The sequence below is a fragment of the Halichoerus grypus genome, chromosome 2 (assembly GCF_964656455.1).
Source record: "Halichoerus grypus chromosome 2, mHalGry1.hap1.1, whole genome shotgun sequence".
NCBI lineage: Eukaryota > Metazoa > Chordata > Mammalia > Carnivora > Phocidae > Halichoerus > Halichoerus grypus.
The window spans coordinates 196,803,740-196,829,461 of NC_135713.1; the positions used below are offsets into that span (position 1 = coordinate 196,803,740).

Consider the following 25,722-nt stretch of genomic DNA (forward strand, 5'->3'; position numbering starts at 1 on the left):
AAACCTCTGCAGTCACAGCCTTCTTTGCTTCCACCAGCACCAGCCTGGACCCCCTCCGGTCCGGACCACACCCTCTTCCAGCATCTCTCAGCAATCCGAGCTGCGTCACAACGTTCCCTGTGCACTTGCTTTTCTCATCTACCTAGATCATGTATTTGCAAAGACGGGGAGCGTGATTTTTCTAATTCTTTTGCACGTTCCCACCATACTGAGCAGCCATTGACGTCTTGCTTAAGCATAACAATCATTTAATAAATATTAGCTATGTGACAGCTAAGCATTTTACATGCATGATTTCATTTAATTCATTCCCCAAACTCTAGGTATTATTTGTCCTATGCCCACAGATAAAGATGCTGTGGTTTGGAGAGGTGAACTGATCTGCTCAAGGTCACACGACTGGAAAGGCTGTTTGGTGACGAGATTCAACCCGAGGATTATCTGCCTCTGAAGTCTGGGCTAATTCCTGTCTTTCCCAACAAGACCTGCTTGAGTTTGGTACAGGCCCAGGAAATGCACTGGGGAAAGTGTCCAAGGTGATTCTGACGTGCAGTCAGGTTTGGGAGTCACTACCCCATCCTCCGCAATCTTACACTAATGGACAAGTTGACCCTTCCCAGCTCTCCTCAGGTCACACACACCATGCAGAGTTGTTCTCTCTCCTGTGCTCAATCCCTTCCACTGGAATCCTCCACAGCCATTTCTGGACACAGATAGAAACCAGAAAGTTCTTCTAGGACCGGTAACAGGGTTCTCCTGAGGAAGCAGCCCCAAGAGTCCATCAAGGAATCCCTGACAGCACAGCCCAGGAAGGGGCAGAGTTTAAGACCCCATTATGTTTGCAGGGGGCCTCACAATGAATAATGCTCTATGCTCTCTTCTTTGGGACTTGAATGAGTCATCCACACATGCCATATATTAGCTGACGACAGACCTACACAATCCCACACCACTTTCCCCAAGCTCAGAACAGACACTATGGTTTTCACAGCTATGCCTCTAACCCAGGCAGCAAAAAACGCCCCAAAACATCCTTTAGGTTTGCTTTGAGCATCTGGTCCCTTCTTCCACTACAAAGGACACCCCAGGGGGCTCAGCACAACTACCTGTGAGGGAATTACTCGACCCCTTTTTGTAACAATATGGCGCACAAGACCAAGGCTTTCCAAGAGACCACAAGCAGCACTTCCAATGAGCCCCCTGGACTCCCTCCTTGCTCAGGGACTCCGTCCTGGTTCAGTTACCGCTCTCCCTCACATTGTCCTCTATGTCTGGCTCTTTTAATAGCCAGGATCTCCTTTCTGCCTAGCATAGCTGAGACAGACTCAAAGACATTACTAAATACTAAACACTAATACACACAGAAATTACAGGAAGCTAAATAAAATGGGGGGGGGTGCTTTCTAAAGTAGAGGTGTTCTGTCCTGCCATAGCCGGCTTCAACGGCTTTGCCCCCGGTCACACCCAGGCCTGGGATGTCCGCCAGCCCTTCCCCAAGCACGCTGCCTGTGCTCGCTCCTGGCTCCTGGTCCACCTCCGCCCGGGGGATGCCCAGCTCAGAATCCCAGCAGCTCCCTAACTGGATGTCTTGCGGGATCTATGGTCCAGACCAAGAGAAAGACCCCACCCCAGCCCTGTCATACGAATGGGAGTTGAACTATGGCTGAGAGAAGAGGGAGAGATTGAATAGTGGCTAAGCGGGCCAGGGGCTGGAGGAAGGGTTCTTCCCCAACTCTCTCAGGTCACACACACAGTGCGGTTCTGTCTCACACACACAATGTCTTCCCCTGAAATTCCCCACAGCCATTTGTTATTTCAAAGAATGTTCAGTATTTTGAAAACTGATCAAAAGTAGAAACCAAGCCTCCCCATTTCCTGAGCCACTTTTCTTGCCTTTCGGAGTAAGAGAAACAATTCTTGACCCTACTTTCTTTGCTTACACACATGGTATAAATCTGTATGATCAAGAGGAGTTCATTCTCTACAAGAATCTGAATTTGGTCTGAGACTGGCCTTCTTTACAGCATATATTCTTCTACCTTAGGACTCCTCAAAGAATACAGACTGAGCCAGACCAGATTCATCACTGCATAATTGGATGTTTACTTTTAGTTGTCCTAATTAGCCAAAGAAAAGAGAAATCACATTTTAATTTTCCTTAGGAAAGAGTCGAACCTCGTTTTGTCGTTTGTACCACTCTTCTGGGATCCTACAGACAGTACTTATTAGAAAAAGCAATTGAGGATGAGGATGAGGGAGGCTCTCTGTGGTCACGCACTACCCCTATTCTTATAGAGGAGTTTACATTTGGATGATGCTGAAAACAGGTTAAAAAATTACAAAGACGAGAAACAAGGCTTTGACAGTCCTTGTATTCTATAGACCCTAATGGTCCTAATACACCATTAGGACTGTATTTGTACTCCTGTGCTATCTAAAAACATGAGTTAGCAACCGCCAAATTCTTTTAAAGTCTGTACTTGCTAGAGAAACTGCAGACTGTTGCAGAAAGCCTGTAAATGTCAAACATTTTTAGTACTTTTCTTTTTAAGGAGGCAATTTCCAAATCAAAATTAGTTGAAGCTACAATTTGGTTTGTATCGAGTGGGCGGGTCCCCAAAGAGTCCTGTCGGTGCCACATGTCACAAAATATTGGAGGCATCTCATACATTTAGGGCCCTTGCCTCCTTATATACCAATGATGGCTTGAGACTTTTAAATCACTACAGGTTTGTTTTTTGGTTTTTGTTGTGTTGTTTTTTTAATATTCTATAGCAGGTGTTTGAGAAGCCCCAGGAGAATTTTATTGTGTCTAAAATAGCAGCAGCAAGTGGTACTGGAATCACTCTCCTTTTCCTGGTAAGTCTGTGGGCAAAATCTTTTGGGTTTGAAAAGCCCAGAAATCAACTATCGCTTAGGAATAAGAATGCAGGATCCTGGAGTCCGAAAAGCATGTGCTTAATTATTTCTTTAGCCCAACCAAAAAAATACAGTTGTAAATAAACCCAGACACCTGACATTTAGGAGAGAAATGGTTGCTAATTGCATTAACATCGATAAGCTGAATTGGGCCTGCTTTTTGATAGCAAAATACAAAGAGACTTTTTCCATTCAATGTTATCTTGTTCTCCCAACAGCTCAGAAATCCAGAGCCACCGGACTCACGACCCTTCCTTCACCACTGGAGCAGGTAAGCTGTGGGAGACCACGAACCTCACATAGCAACAAGAACTGTCAACAAAGGCAAATAAAAACCCACCCCCAGAGGGGCGCCTGGGTGGCTCAGTTGGTTAAGCGACTGCCTTCGGCTCAGGTCATGATCTCAGGGTCCTGGGATCGAGCCCCGCATCGGGCTCCCTGCTCGGCGGGAAGCCTGCTTCTCTCTCTCCCCCTGCTTGTGTTCCCTCTCTTGCTGTGTCTCTCTCTGTCAAATAAATTAAAAAAATCTTTAAAAAAAAAAAACACCCCCCAGAAATATGTCCAAGGAGAGCTGTTCTCAGAGCGCATCACCTGGAGAGCTCATTAAACAGAGTGTGGGCCCGTCCCCAGAGCTGCTGACTCAATACATCTTCGGCACTGGAGTATTTGCTGTTCTACCAGATTCCCAGGTGATCCTAAAGCTTCAGGTGTGGAATCCTACTTTGAGAAGGGGGGAACACGCTGAAGGGGGAGGGAGGAAGCAGCACGTCCCAAGCACCAGCATTCCAAATTCCTTCACCATGTAACCCTCGGTACAACTGACAGGCCTATCACCAGTTGGACGGTAAGGAAACGGAGATCCAGGGAGGTTACGGTATTGGCTGGGAAGCGAGAAGGCAAGAGACCTGAATCTGCCCCATGTTCCCAGTGCTTTACCCCACCACCTTCGACCCCAATCAACAACACATCCACAGAAAAAAAAAAAATACCCTGTGTTAGGAGCTGACTGCGCTGTCCTACAACTTGCAAACTTGCTAATAAAACATCCTAACTTGACGTCTCAGAGCAATTCGACCACAAACACGCACAGCCACTTCTCAGCTCGGGAGCCAATTTCCACCTGTAAACAGTTGTTGGGCATTTCCAACAACCCCCTAACTTTTGGCTCGCTCATTTCCTGTACTACTCAACCAACTTCCCAAATCCTCCTTTCTTGGAAAGTCAACCCTAACTGGGCACATAAGAATGACCTGTCCGGACCCAGGATGTGCCACCCCACCTTAAACAGAATCACACATGCCAGTGCTTGGGACTTTTCAAGGCTCCTGCGGCCGAGGACCCTGATTTGTATTTATGGGCATCGATATTACGTCTGTAGGGTAAGCTCCAAGCACAGACTTCCACCTGAGCTTTGTACAATATGCATTGTAGCACAATGCTTAATAAAGGCTCCGTGTTGACAATGACCTGCAGTAACTCTCCATATCAGGGAGTCCCTTACACTGGATAACAAAGCAACTCCAAGATCTGTTTCCATGACAACAGCAGCATCACACAGGAAAGAGCAGGAAAGACTACAGAAAGGCTCTTTAGAAATTGCTACCAAGACGCATACACACTTTATGAGACTAAAAACAACGTTCTGGACACTAGATTCGGGGTTAAAAATCTTTTCTTTCTTCAATGTACTCTCTAATGATGTGACTATTTTTAAACATCTAATAGGAACTGATTCAGAACACTATAAATACCATCCATCTGCCGAATTTCAAGAGGTCTAAAATTAGGTTACCAGGTTCATCAATTTCCCTTAGAAGATTCTAGGAGAAATAGACCAAACCTTCCTGGTGGCAGTAAGAGCGAAATGCTCATAGTTCAAGTGCCATGGTTAATAAGTTGCATCCATTTAAAACCTAATTAGTAAGAAACTCCAAAAACCATTTTTTCCTGCATAAAATTAAAGTGGGAAACACCTTAAGAGACAGGAGTTTCTTAGAAGGCCCTTACAACAATTTGCCACATACTGAAAATAACTCACAGCAGTATGTGTTAGAACTAAATCATATGTTATAAACAAACGAGAGAAGAAAACATTACATTTTCCTTTTCTACTATGCTCATGATGGGCCTCTACGAATGCCTGCTTTTCTCTCGTGGATGAAGTGGAAACAAAATGAAACACCCAACAACTAGAGTAGCCTCTCCTATATATATATATACTGGCCATGATTTTTCCCTCATGGACCATCAAAGAAGGGCCCTCTTACTAAAAATATCCTAGAACATCAGCCAGAATGGGGACCTATTTTTTTCTCAGCCACTGGGAGGTAAGGTTATTTCACCTACATGTGTACCAAGTTATTTTTAAAACTCCTTGTTCTTCTCTGGTAAAAAGAACCCGGTGGCCTGTTGTGTTCACATTCACCGTGAGCACGCTGGCTGATGCAGGGTCCACATCAGGGGCATCAGGAGATGCAGAGTGGAACTTTCTCCCTTGAGCCAGAAGGCACAGAGCGCTTCACAGACAGTTCGACGGGCAATTTTCAACCTTGTCACCAGCACGGGAGTCAGACGCCTCGACCAGATGGCACTTGTGCAAAGAACTGTGTGGTTACTCATGCTTCTCAGTGACCGTCCATCCGTCCATTCGTCCTAAGAGGATGCAGCTGGTTCAGAGACAACCTGTGTGAGCAGTGCTGGTGTCCGTGTAAAGTTAACACAAAAATTCTGGGTAACAGAGCAAGGTTACCTCAGGCAGAGTCTCCCCACCTCTACTCATCTCCTGGCTAAGTCAGTCAGTATTTTATTCAGAGCCAGCTACACATCAGACTGTGGACAAGCACAGAGGACAGGGAGACGAGCGAGCGACAGGCTTTGCCCTGCACAGGCTACAGTGTATGGGCAGAGATGGAGCATCAATTACAGCAGAGGGTTAGAAACGTCTTCAGAGAGGTATCCACAGAAATCCGGCATAGCTGGAGAGCTATCATGCTAGAGGATAGCCTGAGAGGATAGCAGGATAGCTAGAGAGCTATCATGCAAATAAAACCCCCCTGAAGAGGGGGCGCCTGGGTGGCTCCGTCAGTTAAACGTCTGATGTTTGATTTCGGCTCAGGTCTTGATCACAGGGTGGTGAGATGGAGCCCCACGCTGGGCTACGTGCTCAGCGGGGAGTCTGCTTGGAATTCTCTCTCCCTCTCCCTTTGTCCCTCCCCCTGCTCATGCTCGCTCTTCTAAAATAAACCTTTAAAAGGAAAAAAAAAAAAAACAAAAAAACAAAAAAGAACGAACTGAAGAGGAGCAACTGAAGTGGTGGTGGTGGTGGGGGGGTGGAGGTGGGAGAAGGGGAGGAGTAGAGAAGAGCCCAGAGGGATAGAAGGAAGACTAAGAATTGGTCAGATAGATATCTGATAAGGGGTTAATATTCAAAATATATAAAGAACTCCTCCAACTCAATAGCAAAAAAAACAAAACAAAAACAAAACCCCAAAAATTTAAAATGGGAAGATCTGAAATAGACATTTTTCCAAAGATTACATACACGTGGCCAACTAGCACATGAGAAAATATTCAACATCACTAATCTTCAGGGAAATGAAAACCGAAACCACAATGAGAGGGGCGCCTGGGTGGCTCAGTTAAGTGTCCGCCTCTTGATTTTGGCTCAGGTCACAATCTCAGGGTTGTGAGATGGAGCCCTGCATCAGGATCCACGTTCAGTGGGGAGTCTGCCTCAGGATTCTCTCTCTCTCTCTCTCTCAAACTTACTTTTTTTTTTTTTTTTAAGATTTTATTTACTTATTTGAGACAGAGAGAGAGTGAGCGAGAGAGCAGGAGCAGGGGAGGAGAGGGAGAGGGAGAAACAGGCTCCCTGCTGAGCAGGGAGCCCGATGCGGGACTCGATCCCAGGACCCTGGGATCATGACCTGAGCTGAAGGCAGACGCTTAACCGACTGAGCCACTCAGGCGCCCCTCAAACTTATATCTTAAAAAAAAAAAACAAAAAAAAAACCACAATGAGAGATCACGGCATACTCGTCAGGCTGGCTATTGTCAAAAAGACAAGAAGCAACTGTTGGTAAGGATGCGGGGAAAAGGAAACCCTCGTGCACTGCTGGTGGGAGTGTAAGTTGGCACAGCCACTGTGGAAACAGTATGGAGGTTCCTCAAAAAATTAAAAAAAAAAAAGAAAAACCACAACCATATAATCCAGCAATTCCACTTCCAGTATTTACCTGAAGACAAAAACACTAACTGAAAAGACATACACACCCCCATGTTCACTGCAGCATTATTTATAAGTTTCCATGATCTGGAAACAAAAGGTCTATCAATGGATGAATGGGCAAAGAAAATGTAGCACACATATACCATGGAACATTATTCAGCCATGAAAAATGAAACCTCGCCATTTGCAGCAACATGGATGGACCTAGAGAGCATCATGCTAAGTGAAATAAAACAAATACTATATGATCTCACTTGGAATATTAAGGAAAAAGAAATGAGCTTATAGGTACAAAGAACAGATTGGTAGTTGCTGGAGGTGAGCAAAATGGCTAAAGGAGGTCAAAAGGAACAAATTTCCACCTATAAAATAAGGGGATGTAATGTACAGTGTGATGATTCATTAATATTGTACTGCATATTTGAAAGTTGCCAAGAGAGTTTTTGTTTTTTGGGTTTTTTTTTTTGCCAAGAGAGGACTTCAAAGTCCTCATTACAAGAAAAAAAAATTTTTAACTATGTATGGTGACAGATGTTAAATAGACTTACTGGGGTGGTCCTTTTGCAATATATACAAACACGAAACTGTTATGGTGTACAGCCAAAACTAATAATGTTCTATGTTAATTATACCTCAAGTAAAAAAATATGGTCAGGTGGCAGGGGAGAAGGGCATTCCAGAGAGAAAATCCAGCATCCTTCTGAGCCTCACCTCAAACTTTAAGTGTGGCAGAGCCATCTCTGTTCCTTCCGGGTAGAGCAGGACTAGCATCCCTGGTCATACTCCTTGGAACTCCCTGTTCTGGAGTCCCTCTCCTATCACTAGAAACATCTACTCTTTGGCAGTTCTTTTTGGAATTTATGCTAAACTCTGCCTTCTTATATGCTTAGTCATTGGGTCTGGGTCAACCCCTGGTGTTCCAAAGTCAAGTCCACCCTTCCTCCTAGGAAGGAAGGCAACGCTCACTGATTCCTACAACTTCTTTTCTTCACCTAAACATTCCTAACTCATTTTCTGGGTCTCTATGCTACAGTGATCCTACCAGTCTCTCAATACCTCTTTAAAATCTGCTGTCCATACTGCACATAGGATTCCAGATGACGACCTGCACCCATGGAGAAGTGTTGCTTCTCTCAACTTGGGGGATGCTCTGCTGCAGACCATAGCTGCTTTAATAAAACATGAGTTATGGATATATTGTTTTGTTTCAATCAACCCTTATTTACTATCAGGAACTATTATGTAATAAGAATATTGTGACTGAATAAAAAATTTTTGAAGTTCAGAATATTTCATTATGACAACCAAAATGCTTCTTACAAAAGTACCTTCACCAAAGAACTAAAAGTGTTTAATGGAAAAAAAAAAAAAGAGAGAGGCTTATTAAAACTCATCACAAGACTTCTTCATTCCTATCCCCTTTTTCTAACTATAGATTAAGAAACTTAGTTTGATTTTATCTGAAAACCCCTCATGACATGTGGTAAGAGAATCCTTCCTGTGCAGAGATGAAGCTACAGCAACAGAAAAGGACACAAATACAACATGTGAAGGCATTTATGTCTAAAAGGTGGTGCTCCATCCTCAACATAGAATTCAAAGTTAGTTGCCCATCCAATATTAACTCTCTTCTTCTTTATTACTGAACTACCTTGATTTTGTTCTGGGTAGAAATATATCCAGCTTAAAACAAAGTCCAGGGGCACCTGGTAATGGACTTATGGAGCACCTGAGTAGTTCAGTCAGTTAAGCATCTGACTCTTGATTTCAGCTCAGGTCTTGATCTCAGCGTTGAGAGCTCAAGCCCTGCATTGGGCCCCATGCTGGGCGTGGAGCCTACCTAAAAAAACAAGCAAACAAAACAAAATACCTCCAAACTCTATGTTTTCTAAGGAGCAGTGGCTATGTGACACAGTTCTGGCCAACATGGAAGTTGCTAGATTGGGTTTCCGGGGGAGTTCTTTAAAAGGGAGTAGACTCAACAGGCACCTATGCTCTGACTTCACCCTTCTCTTTCCTCCTGCTTGGAACATGGATGGGATGGTAATGGAACAGCCACCTTACAACAAGGGCAGCAAAGGGGAGAATGAAATCTGCACGATAAGATGGCTGAACTGAAAGGCAGAATGAGGCTGGATCCTTCATGGAATGATGAAGATGCCACATGAGCCCTGGACTCCCAGTTCCACACATTTTGTTATAGGAGGAGAAAGATGCTCCTTATTCGGGTCTAGCCACTGTTTGGTCAAGTTTTCCAGTCTTCCCGCTTGAACAGAAGCCTAAGCTAATACACTGAGCATGAAGCCGTCTAGTCACATAGAGCAAGCTGCTTTCTTACCACACAGTTGAACAAAGAACTCTCAGATATGTGGGTGTGTTCCATTTGGATAATGCTCTGGGAGACCACAGCACTCTGTCATATGCCAAAAGTATCACAGGATGACTTCTCGCAAACTGCATTGCTCTAACAAGATGAAATCTCGAAAGCTCTCCAAGTCCAATCATCTCAAAAATCGGTCATCAAATGATTTCAATTTCCTAGGTTCCCTTCTAGGTCCTGCCCCAACACACAAATTCTGTCCGAGTTCTAATCATAGTAATGCCTTTACAGTAAGCCCCTGGCACCCAGCATCACAGAAGCACTTTTCCATGCCTTTATAATCATCATTCTTAATGGCTGCACACATTCTATCACACTGATGTATCACAATTTATTTAACTCCCTACTGTTCAAGAATGTTAGGAGAAACCGATGGCTGCAGAGGGAAATCTAAGAACAAGGATGCTGCTACCAAGCCAGTGTGGAGCCAGGCCATAACTTTCCACGGAAAGATCCTATTAGATATAAATTATTCTCAAGGTTTGAAATTCAACACTTATCCCACTTATCCAGAATGGCTGACATTCAGAATTGGGTGGTTAATTACATAACTCTAAATAAGACTGATCAGATACATTTTATTTTGAATTTTATAGACCACATATTAAATTAGGATTATGAAAAACATGTTTTTTGGGAAGACACATTCAACCACACGGTAGGCCTCAGACTTAATGGACATGGCCCAGTTTATTATACTAGATGGCATGGCATTATAATCACAGAAGAGAAAAAATCTCCACTGATCCTAGGATGCTTCCTTTTAGTTATATTGTTGGGAAGAAACAAAACTTTAAGATTTGTCTTCTCCCTTGTAAGAGTAATATGCATTCGGCCAGCCAAAAATATTGAGCACTTAACGTGCTGGGCACTAAGTTGAACAGAAGCCTAAAACAGCATACCTACCACTCATGGTGTTTCATGCTGGTCAAAGAGATGAAAAAGTAACCTAGTAAACATTATGGTTTTAAGCGGTGGCAAGGGCTATGAAATACACAAAGTAGGATAGATTACTAAAAAGTGAGGGGAGGCTGTGACCTAAAGAGGCCTCTCCAAGGAGGGGTCATCTGAGCAGAGACCTGAATGGTGTGAATGAGCCTCACTGCAGAGGAACCCACGAGAGCAAAAGACCCGAGGCTCAAATGAGCTTGGCATGTTCCAGGCAGGGAGATAAACAAGAGCAAGATCACAATCACCATAAGCCTTGTTGACCAAGGTAAGCAGTTTATGTTTTATTCTAATGGTCAGAGGCAGCCATGGAAGGATTGAGACAGAGCAAGGCAATGATCTGATTTGCCTGATAAATGCAAAATCTCACTCTAGCTGCCTGTAGAGGATAAACTGCAGGACACAAAAGCAGAAGTGAGGAGCTCAGCAGGAGGCTGCTTTGCTGGACTGCCCCCAGTTTGGCTCCCAGATGAAGAGCAGCTTCCCTAGGTGAGAATATGATCGAACTTAAGCATACGACTCCCAAACTGACAGCAGGGGCGTGGACTTATAGAGAAGGTCTGTTTCACTTAATGTGATTCATTTTTAAGTTTTCAACTTACCATTTCCCCCCATTCTTGTTCTGTACATCACGTTACTCTAAATCACCCATTCGTAATGAAAAAACGTAATTAAAATGAATTACCTTAATCTTGGTGCATCATTCAAATGTAGCAAATGCAAAATAGAGCAGACCTGCCTTTCTAATTTTAAGAGCCTGCTGTGTGATCTCTTCTTTTTCAAGCTTCCCTGGTCTTTTGTGATTAATTTTAGTAACAGGAGAACGACCTGTTTAAGAACAAATGAGTCATGATACAGCTTAGTATCTAGAAACCTAAAATCACCCTCCTCCACAGAGAGTATCATTTTCAAGTATGAAATCCTCATGTTTTAAACATTTGTACCCCATGTTAACTCTACAAAGCTTCCGGCCTTGAAAGAGAGTTGGGAAGGGACAGGCATGGAACTCAAAATTACAGAAAGCAAGGAACATGCAAATTGCCTTCTGAAAGGTACTTATGTTTTATGACATTAAAAAAAACCCTCACTTGTAAAAGTTTATAATCTGTGTATTTCAAAATATAGTCTTTCATTCAGCAGTTTCCTACCAATATAAATTTCTCATGAGCATGAAGAGCTACCCCTGAGTTATGTATAAATTATCTATCACACAGTTAGGCATATAATGTACGTGCATCTAGAAAAGTAGTGGTCAGGGGAGCCTGGGTGGCTCAGTCGGTTAAGCCTCTGCCTTCAGCTCAGGTCCTGGGATCGAGCCCCATGTTGGGCTCCACCCTCAGTGGGGAGTCTACTTCTCCCTCTCCCTGCCATTCCCCGCCCCCTCCCCCCGGTCAAATAAATAAAATCTTTAAAAAAAAAAAATAGAAAAGCAGTGGTCAAATTGGAAAGAAATCAGACTACTGCTTCCTAAGGTAGCGTCCTTGGCTGTGTCATTTCCCTTCTTCTTGAACTGCGGTTATAAACCCTCTCCAGATTAACTGTACAGTTAGCAATCACCTTAATGAATATAAATTCAAAATATGTGGTTGAAAAAACAAGCATTTCCTTTTTTTTAATGGGTTGTTTTTCCCATCAACATTTAACAGAAAAAAATATTCACCAAGTTAAAAAAAAAAAAAAGTCTGGTCACGCAGTTAGTGAGCACAGTTCCACAGACATCTTGCATAATTTTGTTAAGCTTAAACTTTGGGTACTAACAGAAATTAAAATTAATATTTTTAAATAGTTCACCTTCTAAAGACGGTAACTTAGAATCAATGGCTGTATCAATACCAGAAATGGCTGGTATTGATTCTGAGACAATCTTCTGGAATATTTTACAGATATTTTATGCAAACCAAGGAAATTGTTTTCATTTTATTTTGGTATCAGGGACTTCATTTTTTTCTTCTATTCTCTCAACAAATATTAATGACCACCTAATCAGGAGTCAGATATCCTAATAAGTATTGGGGATACAAAGATAACTAAGATTTAAGAGAAAGAAAATAGTACAATAGGATCAAAATAAATCTTCCTGTGGTCAATTGTTATATTAATGACTGGAGTGACCCACCCTTTCCAGGATCCACACTGTGTATGCCCCCCTCTGTGATGCTTAAGTTTGCGTGTCAACTTGACTGGGCCACCGGGTGCCCAGATATTTGGTCAAATAATGGTGTTTCAGTGAGGGAGTTTTTGGATAAGATTAACATTTAAATTGGTGGATGAGTAAAGTAGATTGCCTTCTCTAATGAAAGCCTCAACAGAATGAAAACACGGACAACCCTCTCCCCCTGCCCCCTAAGCAAGAGAGTTCTTCCTGTCTGATGACTATGAACTAGCACATGGGCTTTTTCCCCACCTTTGGACCACAAACCAAACACCGGCCCTTCCTGCATCTCGAGCCTGCTGGCCTTGGGACTGGAGCTACACTTTTGGCTCTCCTGGGTCTCTAGCTTGCCTGTGGATCTCAGCACTTACCAGCTGCATAAGCCCATTTCTTATAAGTCTGTGTGATAAACATATGCACATCCAATTAGTTCTGTTTTCCTGGAGAATCCTGACTAACCTACCTTCACAGTGACTCTGCGCTTCACCATGTGACCCACCTTGGTGAATGGGACATCAGGAAACGTGGTGCTAGCAGCAGCTTAAGCGTGTGCACATTTAGCCTTGCCCTCTTCGAAAACTACCAGCACCATGTAAAAAGTCTGTGCTACCCTCCTGGAAAGGCCAACACGGAAAACCAAAGCATCCTGGCCAACAACCCCAGCCAACAGCCAGTGGAGTCATCTTATGTGAGCCTGTAAAAACCTTTGGAAAATGTTGACATGTGTTTTATAGATATATGAACATATAATGACTGGATTATCACCAGCTGGCAACACAAAGGATGGACTAGGGGAGACACAATCCAGAGCCAATAAGACCAATTCACAGAACACGATGGCGGCTATGAATATAGAGGGAGAGGCAGAGCCCACAGAACTTGGGGGACCGCTTAGATGTGGGAGACAAAGGAAATGGAGACAAGCCAGATGATCCCGAGGTTTCTGGCTTGGGAGACTGTGCACAGATGATCACCTGGTATTATTCCAACATAGATTAGGAGAACAGGAATAAGCACCAGCTTGGGTAGTAGAGGAGAGGCAGGGAGAACAGGCAGGAGTAAAGAAAACAAGGATAGTGTTATACATCTTGAGTATCGCATCCTCAACATAAAGAACCTGAGCGTTCTCTCCACATCAAGGAAATTATCTGGGGAATGCAATCAGGACTCTTTAATACCTGATGGCAATGTGACACTTAATTGGGACAAGGACATTCTTCTTAGAACCTAGCTTTTTCCCTTGGTATAAACTCAAATGTGTTTTGGGAATCTGTTAGATTATAAAAATTGAAATGCAAGATGAACAACGATTAGAACGGACCTTCCCACTATCCATCTCACCTCCTGCTAGTACTAGCCGCCATGATTGTTTGCTCACAGCTGTCAGAAGGGGTACTTCCCCACTTGTCTCATCGGTCCTCGCCACTATCAAAGGCATATACAGAATTCCTAGTAAGTGAGCTCCTTTGATTTTGTTTTTGGCCCTTGGTCTCACTGTAAATAAACAAATGTGGCAATGATAATGCTAGCTAGAAAATCCTCTACAAATCTCCCTCTCCTGGCCCCCAAGGAAATGTACTTCTCTTTTTGTCCACAGGAGACAGAGTCTCCTGCTGGAAATTCATTAAGCAGAAAACAGCCAAGGTGAGGAAGGTACCAGCTAATTGAATGGGACTCCGACTTCAAGCTTGTGGAAAGGAGTGACTCACTAAAATCCAAGAACAAGCCTCAGGCATGAGCCAAAAAGCTCTCTGGGCTGGCTTTCAGCTTAGAGTAAAGCCAATTAGAACAAATCTCTCCAGAAACCCAGGGTCCTGGAAAGTGCTACCTTCCACCTTCTTGGGGAGAACCCAAACTAAATCTCCAAATTGCTCTAGGCTCTCACAGGATCCCATCAGCCCTACATGCTTGGTCTTCACTAGTTCACCTTGTTGTCTCACTTGTGAATGCTTTTACTGTTATAATATCGGTGGACCTTATTTCAAATTTCTCTTGCCATTTTAAGATTTCTTGACTCCAGATTCTAGTCACAAAAATAGAGAATTTTTCACTGGCAGAAAAACCTGCCCCTCAAGTGGCTTTGCTGATCAACCCACTTGATATTGAGGAAAGAGAACAGGTTTGGAAGCAGAGGCTTGGTCCAAAGCTTATGAACTATTTTCTACCGGATTAACCAACCCCGAGCCTTGAATTTCACATTTACACAATGGGATTCATATATGCCTAGTGTATTTCTGTATGTTATCCATTGAAGTAATCATCTGAATAATGCTTATTCGTGTGCATGACTTCCCACTAAGAATAAGCTATTTGAAGACAAGGACTGTCTTTTAACCTTTGCACCCCACAGTACCGGGCAATAATAAATATCCAAGAAGCATTTAATGATGGCATAGAGTGAATACAGAAAAAGGACCAGGCATAAGAGATATTAAATATACATCGGGTAATATCATGAAGACGCCATTACTTATATAGCAGAATTTCTAGCTCTGGGCTTCCCATGATTTTAGCTCCAGTAGTAGACTCCTTAGACATCATTGCCAACAACAGTTCTCAGGAACACGTTAATTTGGTTGTTTGTAAATCATGAACTGATATTACTAAGTCCTTGTACAGGTCAAGAAAAATAAATAAGGAAGCCATCATACCAGTTTGTATCCTAACCAGTCAAAAGCTATGGCCCAGGTCCACCATTTCTTAAACTCCCAATAGTTGAGACAATGATTTGAAATGGTTTGTGAAAAGTAGGAAAGTCCATCGAGTATGTTCCTCCCATCCCCCTCCCATGGTGCCCTAATAATGCTGATGAAATACCCATTCATAGGTCTCGGGGAGATTCATTAACAGTCCATGTGTAGCTAAAACCAAGTAATTCAACCCCAGATATGTACAACTAATGGTCAAATTAGGTTACGAGAACTTCTTCCACTTATTCTGGTTCAACAAATCTCTTTCAAGTACCCATTCTGTTCGAGGCTCTGCACTGAATTCTTGTTTTTCAAAGGGAAAAGACACAGGATCTCTCCATGAAGGATTCGCTGTGTAGGGCATGATCATGAAGCAGTACAATTTTTTTTTAAACCAACATGGGTATTGCCTAGAAGTGCCACTGAGGGGCTACATGATGGTTCCCACATGCTTCACACACAAAAGTCTCCTTCAAACCTGATGTCTAGAGACAGTCCGTAACTCTCCCAAGAAAATACTCTTTTAACCTTATCAACTTACTTTTTGGACCCAAAACTGTCCCACCCACCTTAATCACTGCCCCTTGTGCAGATCTGGCTCCACTGAACTTGGCCACATGCCCAAACAATCTCACCACACTCTCAAAGGCTGACAATTTGCCCAGAGTGGAGATTTTGAGAAGAATGTGCTACTGGACTTACATGCCATTCCAAGAGTGGAGTTCCAAGGATGTTTGAGCAGTGGTAACTTAAACTTCTGGATTAAGTTGAACTGCCCCCCTACCCCGCCCCGGGTGACTCCCTTGAAACCAGGCATTCTGGCGCACTGATGAAATGGGAGCCACTATTACCCCCCTCCACATGGGCTAAAAACAATGGATGTGCCACCACCCAGATGTCTCCTTTAGTACATCCGAACTGTGGATGCAAGTCTTTGAGGCTATTTTTAATTCCCAGCTAAATTAATTTGGCCAAAAATAGCAGGAGTCCCTTCCCTTGGAGGAAATACTTCTGTTACTGTGAATCTGGAACATAAAATAATCCACCCACTGAAGAGCAGAATTAGCACGGGAGATTTTTTTTGGGTTTGTTTCCCTGAAATAAACTTCTCTTTAAGGTTTCCTGTGGCATCACAGCACGTGAGGAATGGGCGAGTGCAGAGGGTGGTTTCAGGACCCCACAAAGGCTTCCTCTGAGGTTTATCTAGAGGGGATCCCACCAGGACACAAAGAACACTGCAGGTCTCCCTTGCAAGGGTTCTTTTTACAGGTCCTCTCGTAAAAGCGTGTCACCTGAGTTTATGTGCCACCGGATAGCAGCATTTGGCAAGAGAGAGAACTCCCTTAAACCAGCAAGAGAAATACCGGAATACTGGTCCTACTAGTTTGTAAAAGAATTTGGAAAAGAAATAAATCTTAAAAATCTTTAAAACGTCTCCAGGAAGCCTTGCCTCCATCTTCTATAAGGTGGTTTCTCTCTCTCCGCACTTAAACTCAACAGCATTTTAGTTCTTCCCCATTTACAGCAGCTACCCTATGCAATCTTATAGTATCATTATTTGCATGCTCAGCTCATCTTTTTGATTAGGGAGGATGCACCAGGAGGGCAAGAACTGTCTTCACCTTCACATCTTCCTAGCATGAAGCCCTCAGTAAGTATTTACCAATGGAATGCCACTGAGGGCTGTAAACAACTTTAAAGACCACCAAATTCAACCTCCATATTAATAAATAAGAAAACCGAGGTACAGAAGGATTTTTCAGCCACTTGGCAGGGCAGGATTCCCAATTCCCACCCCAGAACTCCTTTGACCTCACTGGGCTGAATTTTAAATGCAACTTTTTAAGCACCTGCACCTTTTTACAAATCTCCCTTTGTCGGTTCAGGAATAGAAAAGTGTTTAAGGTATAACTGGGTTTGCTCACAAAATTGCCTTATTTCCATATTAAATGTAAAAGCACACTTTGAAGATTTGCTAATTAAATTTCTACGTTTATTTTAAATGTTTTGAGTTTTGTTACAAATGAAGCTCTGAAATGTTGAATTTTAAACAATTTGGCAGCCTTTTTCATTTGCTCCGTTTCTAAGACACCAGAAAGGACTCAAGAACAAGAGAATTCTCAAGACCACCATAACGAAGAGAAAGTAATTTTGCACCTGGACATACAGCCCCTCCCCAGGGTCCAGCCCCACACCAGGTATCACTTTTGGATTTATGGCCATTTGTAGGATTGTTTCTAGGTCCACTCTAAGCATTTATAGTCAGTGCTCTCGAGCTTCCTCCAATGGCTCGGTTTCCCCATCTTTGCAGACCTGAAGATGTACTCAGATCAGAAGCCAGCCTCCCTGCCTTTCAGCAAGTTAATTTCTTCACTTATGCCCTTCCGAACATTCTGGAAGGCACCCGCTAACTCGTGATGCTGTCTGTGTGGATGTTGGTTGCCTCCCAGGTGAGGTACACTAATGACCCAGGAAGTTATTTTTAAATCACCTGAATACTGTTTAATTGTATGGCTCAGACAGAAAAAGCACAAGGTATTACAGGTAGTTTCTCCCCAGACAGGCAGGGACACTGGTGAAAAGGCACAAGGCAAATAAATACAAACAAAAGGAACACAAAAGCAAGGGAAGGGAATTACCTGGGGTGAGGGGGGTGGGGGTGAGGCCTTTGAACAGGTCAGTCCCTTCCCCTCTTCCTCAAATGCTCACAGATGCAGTACACAGAGCAAACAGTCCAAAGATTGTGTTTGAAGAGTTGTCTAGCATTTGTGTGGTTTTAGACGTATCACATAAAGACTTTTCTCTCGCTACAACTTTATGTATGGAAAGGATGTGTGGGTTCTTCATTTGGGGATTTTGGGGCAGAACTGAGATTGGGAGGAATGTCTGAAAGGGGCGCTTCACAGTTTTCTCTCCCTTAAGACACATACAGAAAACACAAAGTATTAAGAAAAATGAATACACATACGCATGCATACTGGAAGACCCGAATACCCCGCTTCCCTCTAGCAGGGTGGGCTTCAGGACAGATGTTATTTGAGCAGAGAAGGTTCTAACAAGTGGGAGGAGTTCCAGACTGAAGGACAAAGCAGCTGGGGAGCTGAAATTTTAAAAGGTGAAGGGCAGGAGTCTGAGAAAGTCGCCCCCTAGGACCCACCCCCCCGCACCTGCACCCCACGCCTCACCCCATCATGGCCAGAGCAAGGAAGAGAAAAACATCAGCTCAGGGGATCAGTGGCAGCTGAAGAAACAAAAGCATCGTTATTTCTTTCCAAGAGCAAAAATCACCCCCCCACCCCCACCCCAAAAGGCAAGGCTTGTCCACGTCCTAGTTCATGCCTTAATGGGGATGGAGGGGGTAGCAGAAGGGAGGTTAGCTATTTCTCAACAACGGGCCAGTTTTATTTCTTTGTCATCTTACAAAATCTTAGACGCGGGACTGGGGTGCTGGGCAGAGCACCAAGCTGCTTTCTGAGGCCGCACATTTGGCAGCACAAATCCAGCACCAGTTCAAAGTGCCTTTCCAACACCGACTCTTTCGTTTTCCTCTCCTCTTTCCTTGCTGCACACGGGGTTGCACTTGAAGTCTCGGAAATGCTTGGCTTTCACCTTGGTAGGGAGTGTCTGGAACACTGTGCATCCAGAGGAGGTGGGGGAGGGCTGAGGATGGCCCAACATGTTCGGAGAAGTGGGCAGTGGGAGGAGAGGGGTCCTTCCATTCCTCCATGGAACCCAGACACCCCTTCTCCTCCCCGAGGTTCCTGACACATCTGCATCCTTTCCACTAGCCTGCTCCTTGAGTCTTGAAGATGACCTCTGTTCAAAAGAATTTTTAACTATTTCCCTTTGGTTCCTGTAATCTGGGCAGTGCTAACTTCACACTACTCAGTACCTGTCCTTTCATCCTGAAGATGCAAGACCAGGTGCAGTATCCGTGCATCTCACAGGGTCTGTCCTTTCTTGGTCCCCGTGTGGGAATGCCCTGGAGTCTGCAGACCTGGCATCGTTAAGTGGCACATGAACCGTGTGCATCTTAAGCACTCGCCATGTGTGAAACAAATCTTAACCTAAAAACTTTTAAATTTTCAGGGAAAAAAATGCTTCAGGTAGTTTTTTCTCGTAAGCTGGATTTTGTGTCTCCTGATCCTTCCATTCCATTACCTGGCCTTTCCCATGCCCTTTAGCACTTTTCTAAATGTCTGAACAGAACTTTGAAGGATTACACCAAGGCAGCCAATTTCTCCACTGACAGTATGACCAGACCACGGCAGCCTCTCTTTCCTTTCGTGGCCCTGAGTCAACCACAAACCTCTTGGACACTCAAGGGCCATGTCACCATGCTCCTGGATCATTTACATCTTTCTTCTATATGCTTGTCTCCTCATCCATAAAATAAAGTTAACCTAGATAAGTCTTTAACACCCCTTTCAACTCTATAATTCTAGGACTTTAAAACGTATTAAAAAAAAAGATAAAATAAGAAAATCCTACCATCTCATCTCAGCTCTGTGTCCTGACACCTTCGTGCTTTTCCAGTTATCCCCCTGCTGTTCAGTCTGGGCATCTTGCAGATTTGTACAACAAATAAATCACCCTGCACACAGACAGCAGATACTTCTCATGCCCTGCCTGCACAAAGCCCTAATCATTGGCCTCTTGATGCCAACAACCAAAAGGAAAATTTCTACTTGGAAGAGAACGCACAGACTGTTCAAGTACTTTTTTTCCCCCGCATATTTTTTTTTTTTTAAAGTCATCTCTTATCCTCACTTTCGCGGATATTAAAATGTGAGACTAAGCATCTCTAGCGAGTCAACACAACAGGGAGTAGGGACAGAGCTCGGATGAACACATCGGATCACAGGTGTGTGTCCCACTGTATCGTGTGACCAGCAGACCTGCACTAAGCCTTCCTGCCTGCCTTGGGGATCTAGGAGTAGGGTGGCCACATAGTGATCATCAAAACAGGGAAAGAACTTAACAGACATTAACTAATCTGTAGCAGGCATAAACCAAGACTTCCCTGTGGAAACAAGACAGTCCTGTGCAAACTGGGATGTATATTAACTATCTATGTGTAGTAACAAAAGCTTACAGAATTCATGACATAAGCAGAGAGCTGGCCTACAGCCCTTCTAGGAAATTGCTAAAACAGCATCACTCTCTCGGTCTTCCTCCTACTCCTCTGCCTGCTCCTCCTTGGTCTCCCCTCCTTCCCTCCCTCCCTCTTCCATCCAATCCACTAGAGTTCTCCTCAGTGCTCTCTCCTGGGCCCTAATCTCTTTTCTTCTCATTCTATCTACCCCCTTTCTCTAGGCAAGAGGATCCACACCCAAAGCTTAAAACAAAGAACAGAGGAATCTGTATCTTCAGAAGGACACACTCTACTTCCAGCCTCCACACCTGCATTCACAGACAACTGTCTTCTCGATGTCAGATTTCTCAAACTGCACATGTCTAAAGTGAAACCCTTGATCTGCCCTATCCCATACTCCCAAATACATTCTCCCTCCATGGTCTTGATGGCCTCCATCCATTCATAGGTTTGGGCCTAAAGCCCGAGAGTTTTTCCTCAACATCTCCATCTCCCTGATCCCCCAATGGCCGAGAGCTGCTGACTCAGCTCTAAAGTGTATCCTGAATGAGTTCACTCTGCCCATCCGCATTGCTGCCACCTCCCCCAAGCTCCCACCACCTTGCCCTCTGTGCTGATTCTTCATCCTTTGGTTGGTATTCCCCATCTTCACCCATCCATCAAGCCCACTTCCTAACCTGGTCCATTTCCCATAAGGAAACCAGAGAAACACTTATAATACGCAAACAGGATCAACATCTCCTAATTTAAAGCCTTCCTCTAGATCCCTAGTATTCCTATGATTGTGTTCAAAATCCTCAACTACACACCTGACGACCAGCTTGCTCTTTTTCTCTTCCACACTAAACTTCCCACTTCAGTGCTTTCTCACTTGCTTTTCCCTTTGCCTGGAACAGTCTTTCACAGGGCTCCTTGTGCCCCAGCACACACATGTGCACATCCCCTTCCGTTTGCCTATCTCCTACTTGTTCCCAAAGCTTAGATTAATGCCATTCCCTTGGGGAAGGAAGCCTCCGACCACCTAGAGTAGGTCCCTTGGGTAAACACACTCAGAGAACCTCTACCCTCTTTTAATTAGTGATATTTTCCATGTTTATCTTCCCCCATATTAAGTACTTAATAATGAGTACTTGGGCGCCTGGGTGGCTCAGTTAAGTGTCCATCTCACAATTCTGGCTCAGGTCATGATCTCGGGGTCATGAGATCAAACTCTGCATTGGGGTCCGCACTCAGTGGGGAGTCTGCTTGAGAGTCTCTCCTCCCCCTCTCTGCCTCTACCCCTACCTCTCTGTGCATGCATGTGTGCACGCTCTCTCAAAATAAATCAATCTTTAGAATGAATTGATAGACAGATAGTACTTAACCAAAAGAATGAAGAAATGGAAGGAGGGAGAAGAGTCAGGCAGTAACTACACTCCTGTGGCCTACCAACCCCCCACCTTACCCCATTCCTACTGGAGCCAAAATGGGAGAATGGAAGGATGGGTTCCGAACAATGAGCAAGGTGGCCAGAGAAACACCGCTGTGATGCTTAAGGCCACCTTTCAGGAAAGCTGGTACTCTGCATCTATTTTTACCTCTAGGATGCCCAAAATGGAGACAATACTCCAGAAAGAAGGGGAATGTGCAAGGGTCGGTGGGGCACACTAGTGTTTTGTATGTCAGTGGGTCGTTCACGGACATGGGCTTTCTGGTCCGTGAACACAGAACAGGATGATCTCCGAGGCTCTGGGGCTCCCACGTTCTGAGCCTCTGCGGGTTGGCGGTGGCTTTGAGCCCAAGGCTCCCGCTCTGTGCAGCTTCCACCAGCATCTTGACCAAAACGCAGCATGGCTCTATGCACTCAGGGCACAGGGGTAAGTTCCTTCATTATATGTGCTAAAACCACGCACATCTGAACCCCTCAGAGCTCACCATGGGTATGCCCTCCTCTGAAAGGGAAGAATTCAGCCCTGCCTGCACTGACAGAGCCGCTTTGAAATCTGTGTTTCCTGATGGGAACGAGAACCAAAGGTAGGAACCACACTTGGAGCACATAATTTCAGTATTAGTGACTGAAGTGATCCAGCAAAAGCGATTCAGAATAGAAAGGTCTCCTCTTCCAGTCCTCCTCTGCAAATTTCTTTTTCCTGTTAAAATATTTTCCACGTAACAGCCCAATTTTCCACTCAGTGTATTTTAGATATTGGGATTTCCCATGCCTCCTGACTCCCACTCTCCTTTGCTGATCCCATTTTTCAGTAAACAAGAGATGCAAGAGAGATGCTCACTAGAGACAGGCAGAATTCGGGCACAAATAAAATTATGTATTCACACATGGGCAGCTTCAGAGATCAGTTGTTCAGTGGAACAGATGCTAAATTATTTAAATCAACAGCAGCATTTATAATACATAATGAAAAGGCAGCAAGGATCTCATGAAGTCAACTAGGAAGAGGTGGTTACACTGGCCCAAAGCAAGGACAGTCCTATTAGTCAACAAACCATTAGGGTGAACCATAAAGGGTGCTTTACGTTTGTTGTGAAATTTGTCAACATCTTCGGAAAAGAACCACACTGTGTTTGTGAAAGCTCCTACTATAAAGTTGGTGGATATAGCCCATGTGGTTGCCCGCAGTGGAAGAGTACAAGCTAAGAAATTCTCCTCCAATCCTGAAGTAGTCCTACCAGGGCTCCCAAAGGACTAAAGATCTGTTCATCAGTACGAGCCGAAGTTGTGCAGGGCTCATTGACAAGTCTTCCCGCTAAGAGTATGTGCCCAAACAGCAGCTGTACAGGCATTAAAAAAAGGTGAAGTCAGAGATCTGCATTAACATCAAATAATAGTTTCCAGATTACTTACATCGGTGTCGGGTCCCTTATCCGCACCCGGACAAGAAAAAGTGACAAATTCATGGCACCTCTTGTGAACCACAAAACAGCAAACTGGTGGAGACAAAAGAAAACTAAAATTAGTAATTTAATACACAAGCTTTGTTTTCCAAAACAGGGCTATGTTCCTTTAGAAGTCAGTTTGATTTCACTATAGACAGAATCTCAAACAGCAATCGGAAGGCATTTTATTCAAGACTCAGCAACATTTGGTATTAATTGGGCTTATAGATAATAGAACCATAAAATGGCAGGTCTGACAGGGCCCAAGGAGACCTAAACCCTAGTTCCTATTCTCTAAAGTTGAGGTGGGGGGGGGGGCAGAGATCATAAGACACTTTCCCAAGATATAAACCACAAATCAAAATTTAAACAACTCTGCCCTGTCCTATACCGATACACATGCATGCATATAAAGGAAGGTCTAACACATTATATTGGGGGAGGGAGGGGAGTAACGGATTATACATAGAGTGATATCTATGTGGGTTGCAGAACTTCCTCAGCAGAATTCTGAATTCAAAGAACTCATTAAGACACAAATCCAGGGGGGCACTGGGGTGGCTCAGTGGGTTAAGCATCTGCCTTCAGCTCAGGTCATGATCCCAAGGTCCTCAGAACAAGCCCTGATTGGGCTCCTGCTCAGCAGGGAGTCTGCTTCTCCCTCTCCCTCTGCCCCTCCCCCTGCTCGTGCTCTCTCTCTCTCTCCCCCTTGCCTGCTCTCGTTCTATCTCAAATAAAATCTTTAAAAATAAAAAAAGACACAAACCCAATCTACAGAAAACAGCCCTTTGAAATGGAAAAAAAAAAAAAAAGGCAAACACCTTCACACCTTCTTGCACATGCATGCTTGCCACACATGCTGTCACCAGTTGAGGGAAGTCCCCGCAAATCTACCACATCTCCTACAGAGCAAATATTTTCCAAGTTCAACGTGGTTTTGGTAAATATTCAGGATGGATCAATAAAAGAACTGTTATAGAAATTAATAAGTAATCCCTTAAGAGGTTCTATGTATAAGATGATGTGGAGGATCCAAAAAAATAATAATAATAAATGACCGGTTAGTCCTTCCTCACGCACTTGAAGTCTACCAAAGGGTATGACCAACTATTCCACTGTTCTTTGTCGAACATGCTAAAAATATACCCCCCTAAACAGTGGATAAGCCCTAGGTCTGTGCCGCAGAAGGCAGGCTAGAGCTCCCCAGATTCGGGGCTCTTTTCTTCCCCCCAGTGATACCACAACTCTCTGCACATGTGGCGACAAAGCCAAATGAAGACAGTCCATCAGTCCAGTGAGCTCCAGAAGATGGCAGGTTTGCAGAGATCCCAAGAGGAGGGCAAGTGCCAAGCCTTGTGCTACGAAGGCAAGCAGAGGGCCTCGAGCAGCCACGAAGACATTCAGAATGTCTTTGATAAGCGTCGGCAGCCACTGAACGGTTTGAACAAGAGTCATATGGACAAAAACAGTGCTTTAGAAGGGCAAACGGTGGCAATAGGAAGAATTTCATGGACTAGATTTGGGCCATGAGGCCCAATTAGAAGAAGCCTCTTGTCTAGTCTATGAATGAAAGTAATTGCCCATCATTATTCGGTCTGCTAAGAAATGGAAATAATAGATGCCAGAGAAATTGCAGAAGAACGGACTCGACTTGCCAACGGACCACAGATACTGCTGAGCATCCTATTATGTGTCATTTGGATGGGTCCCTTCACACTCATTACTGAGTCCTCATGACACTATGTAATATGTGTCAGTATCTACATTTTATCAAAAAGAAAATATCATTTCCCCTTTCCTCCCACTGTGTCCTAAGCCATTGACAGGAGCGGAAAAGATATAAGAGGCTATGCCAAGATTTTATACATGGGTGACAGGAAAAGGAGTACATGAAAGGAATTACATATATATTTAAAATATATATATTACATATAAGTGTGTGTGTGTGTATATGCGTGTGTGTGTTTTAGATATATAAAATAACCAGAGGATGAAGATATGGGTATGCCCTGCCAGGGTAGTGGATAAAAGATGGTTTTCTTTTAAGATAGTTTTCTTTTAAGGTGGTCATAATACAATGTCACTATAAAAATACTTCTGTAAAAAAAAAAAAAAAAAAGTGGGCCTGGTATGAGCAGGCAGCATTGGACATAGGAGGGAACCATGCATAGGAAGCTGCCAACCAAAGAGGTCTTGAAGAGCATCCTTTTGGAAGCAGAGGCACCCGAGGGAAGGGTTCTCCTTGGCTGCCTGGCCCGCCCACCACACCCACCCACCAGGAGGGCAGGAGAGGACAGCGAAGCCAGAAAGAGCCAGCTCCCGGGCTGCCCCCGCAGGACCAAGACACTGCAAAGGGCAGCACTTAGCTCCTCCAAGCCCTCAGAGCAGCTTTTTCCACAATGCTTCTGCTAAAAGCATCTCCGCTGCAACCCTCTC

At 44.0% G+C, this 25,722-nt stretch overlaps 1 protein-coding gene across 2 annotated transcripts in view; it reads right to left on the reverse strand.

Moving 5' to 3' along the window:
- Nucleotides 1–25,722, reverse strand: part of PRKCA (protein kinase C alpha) — a 391,533-nt gene that overhangs the window by 217,485 nt on the left and 148,326 nt on the right. For both annotated transcript variants that reach the window (XM_036106826.2, XM_078065961.1), the window contains one exon: nucleotides 23,255–23,337. In XM_036106826.2, the coding sequence (XP_035962719.1) occupies nucleotides 23,255–23,337 (83 nt within the window). The remainder of the gene's footprint in view (nucleotides 1–23,254; nucleotides 23,338–25,722) is intronic.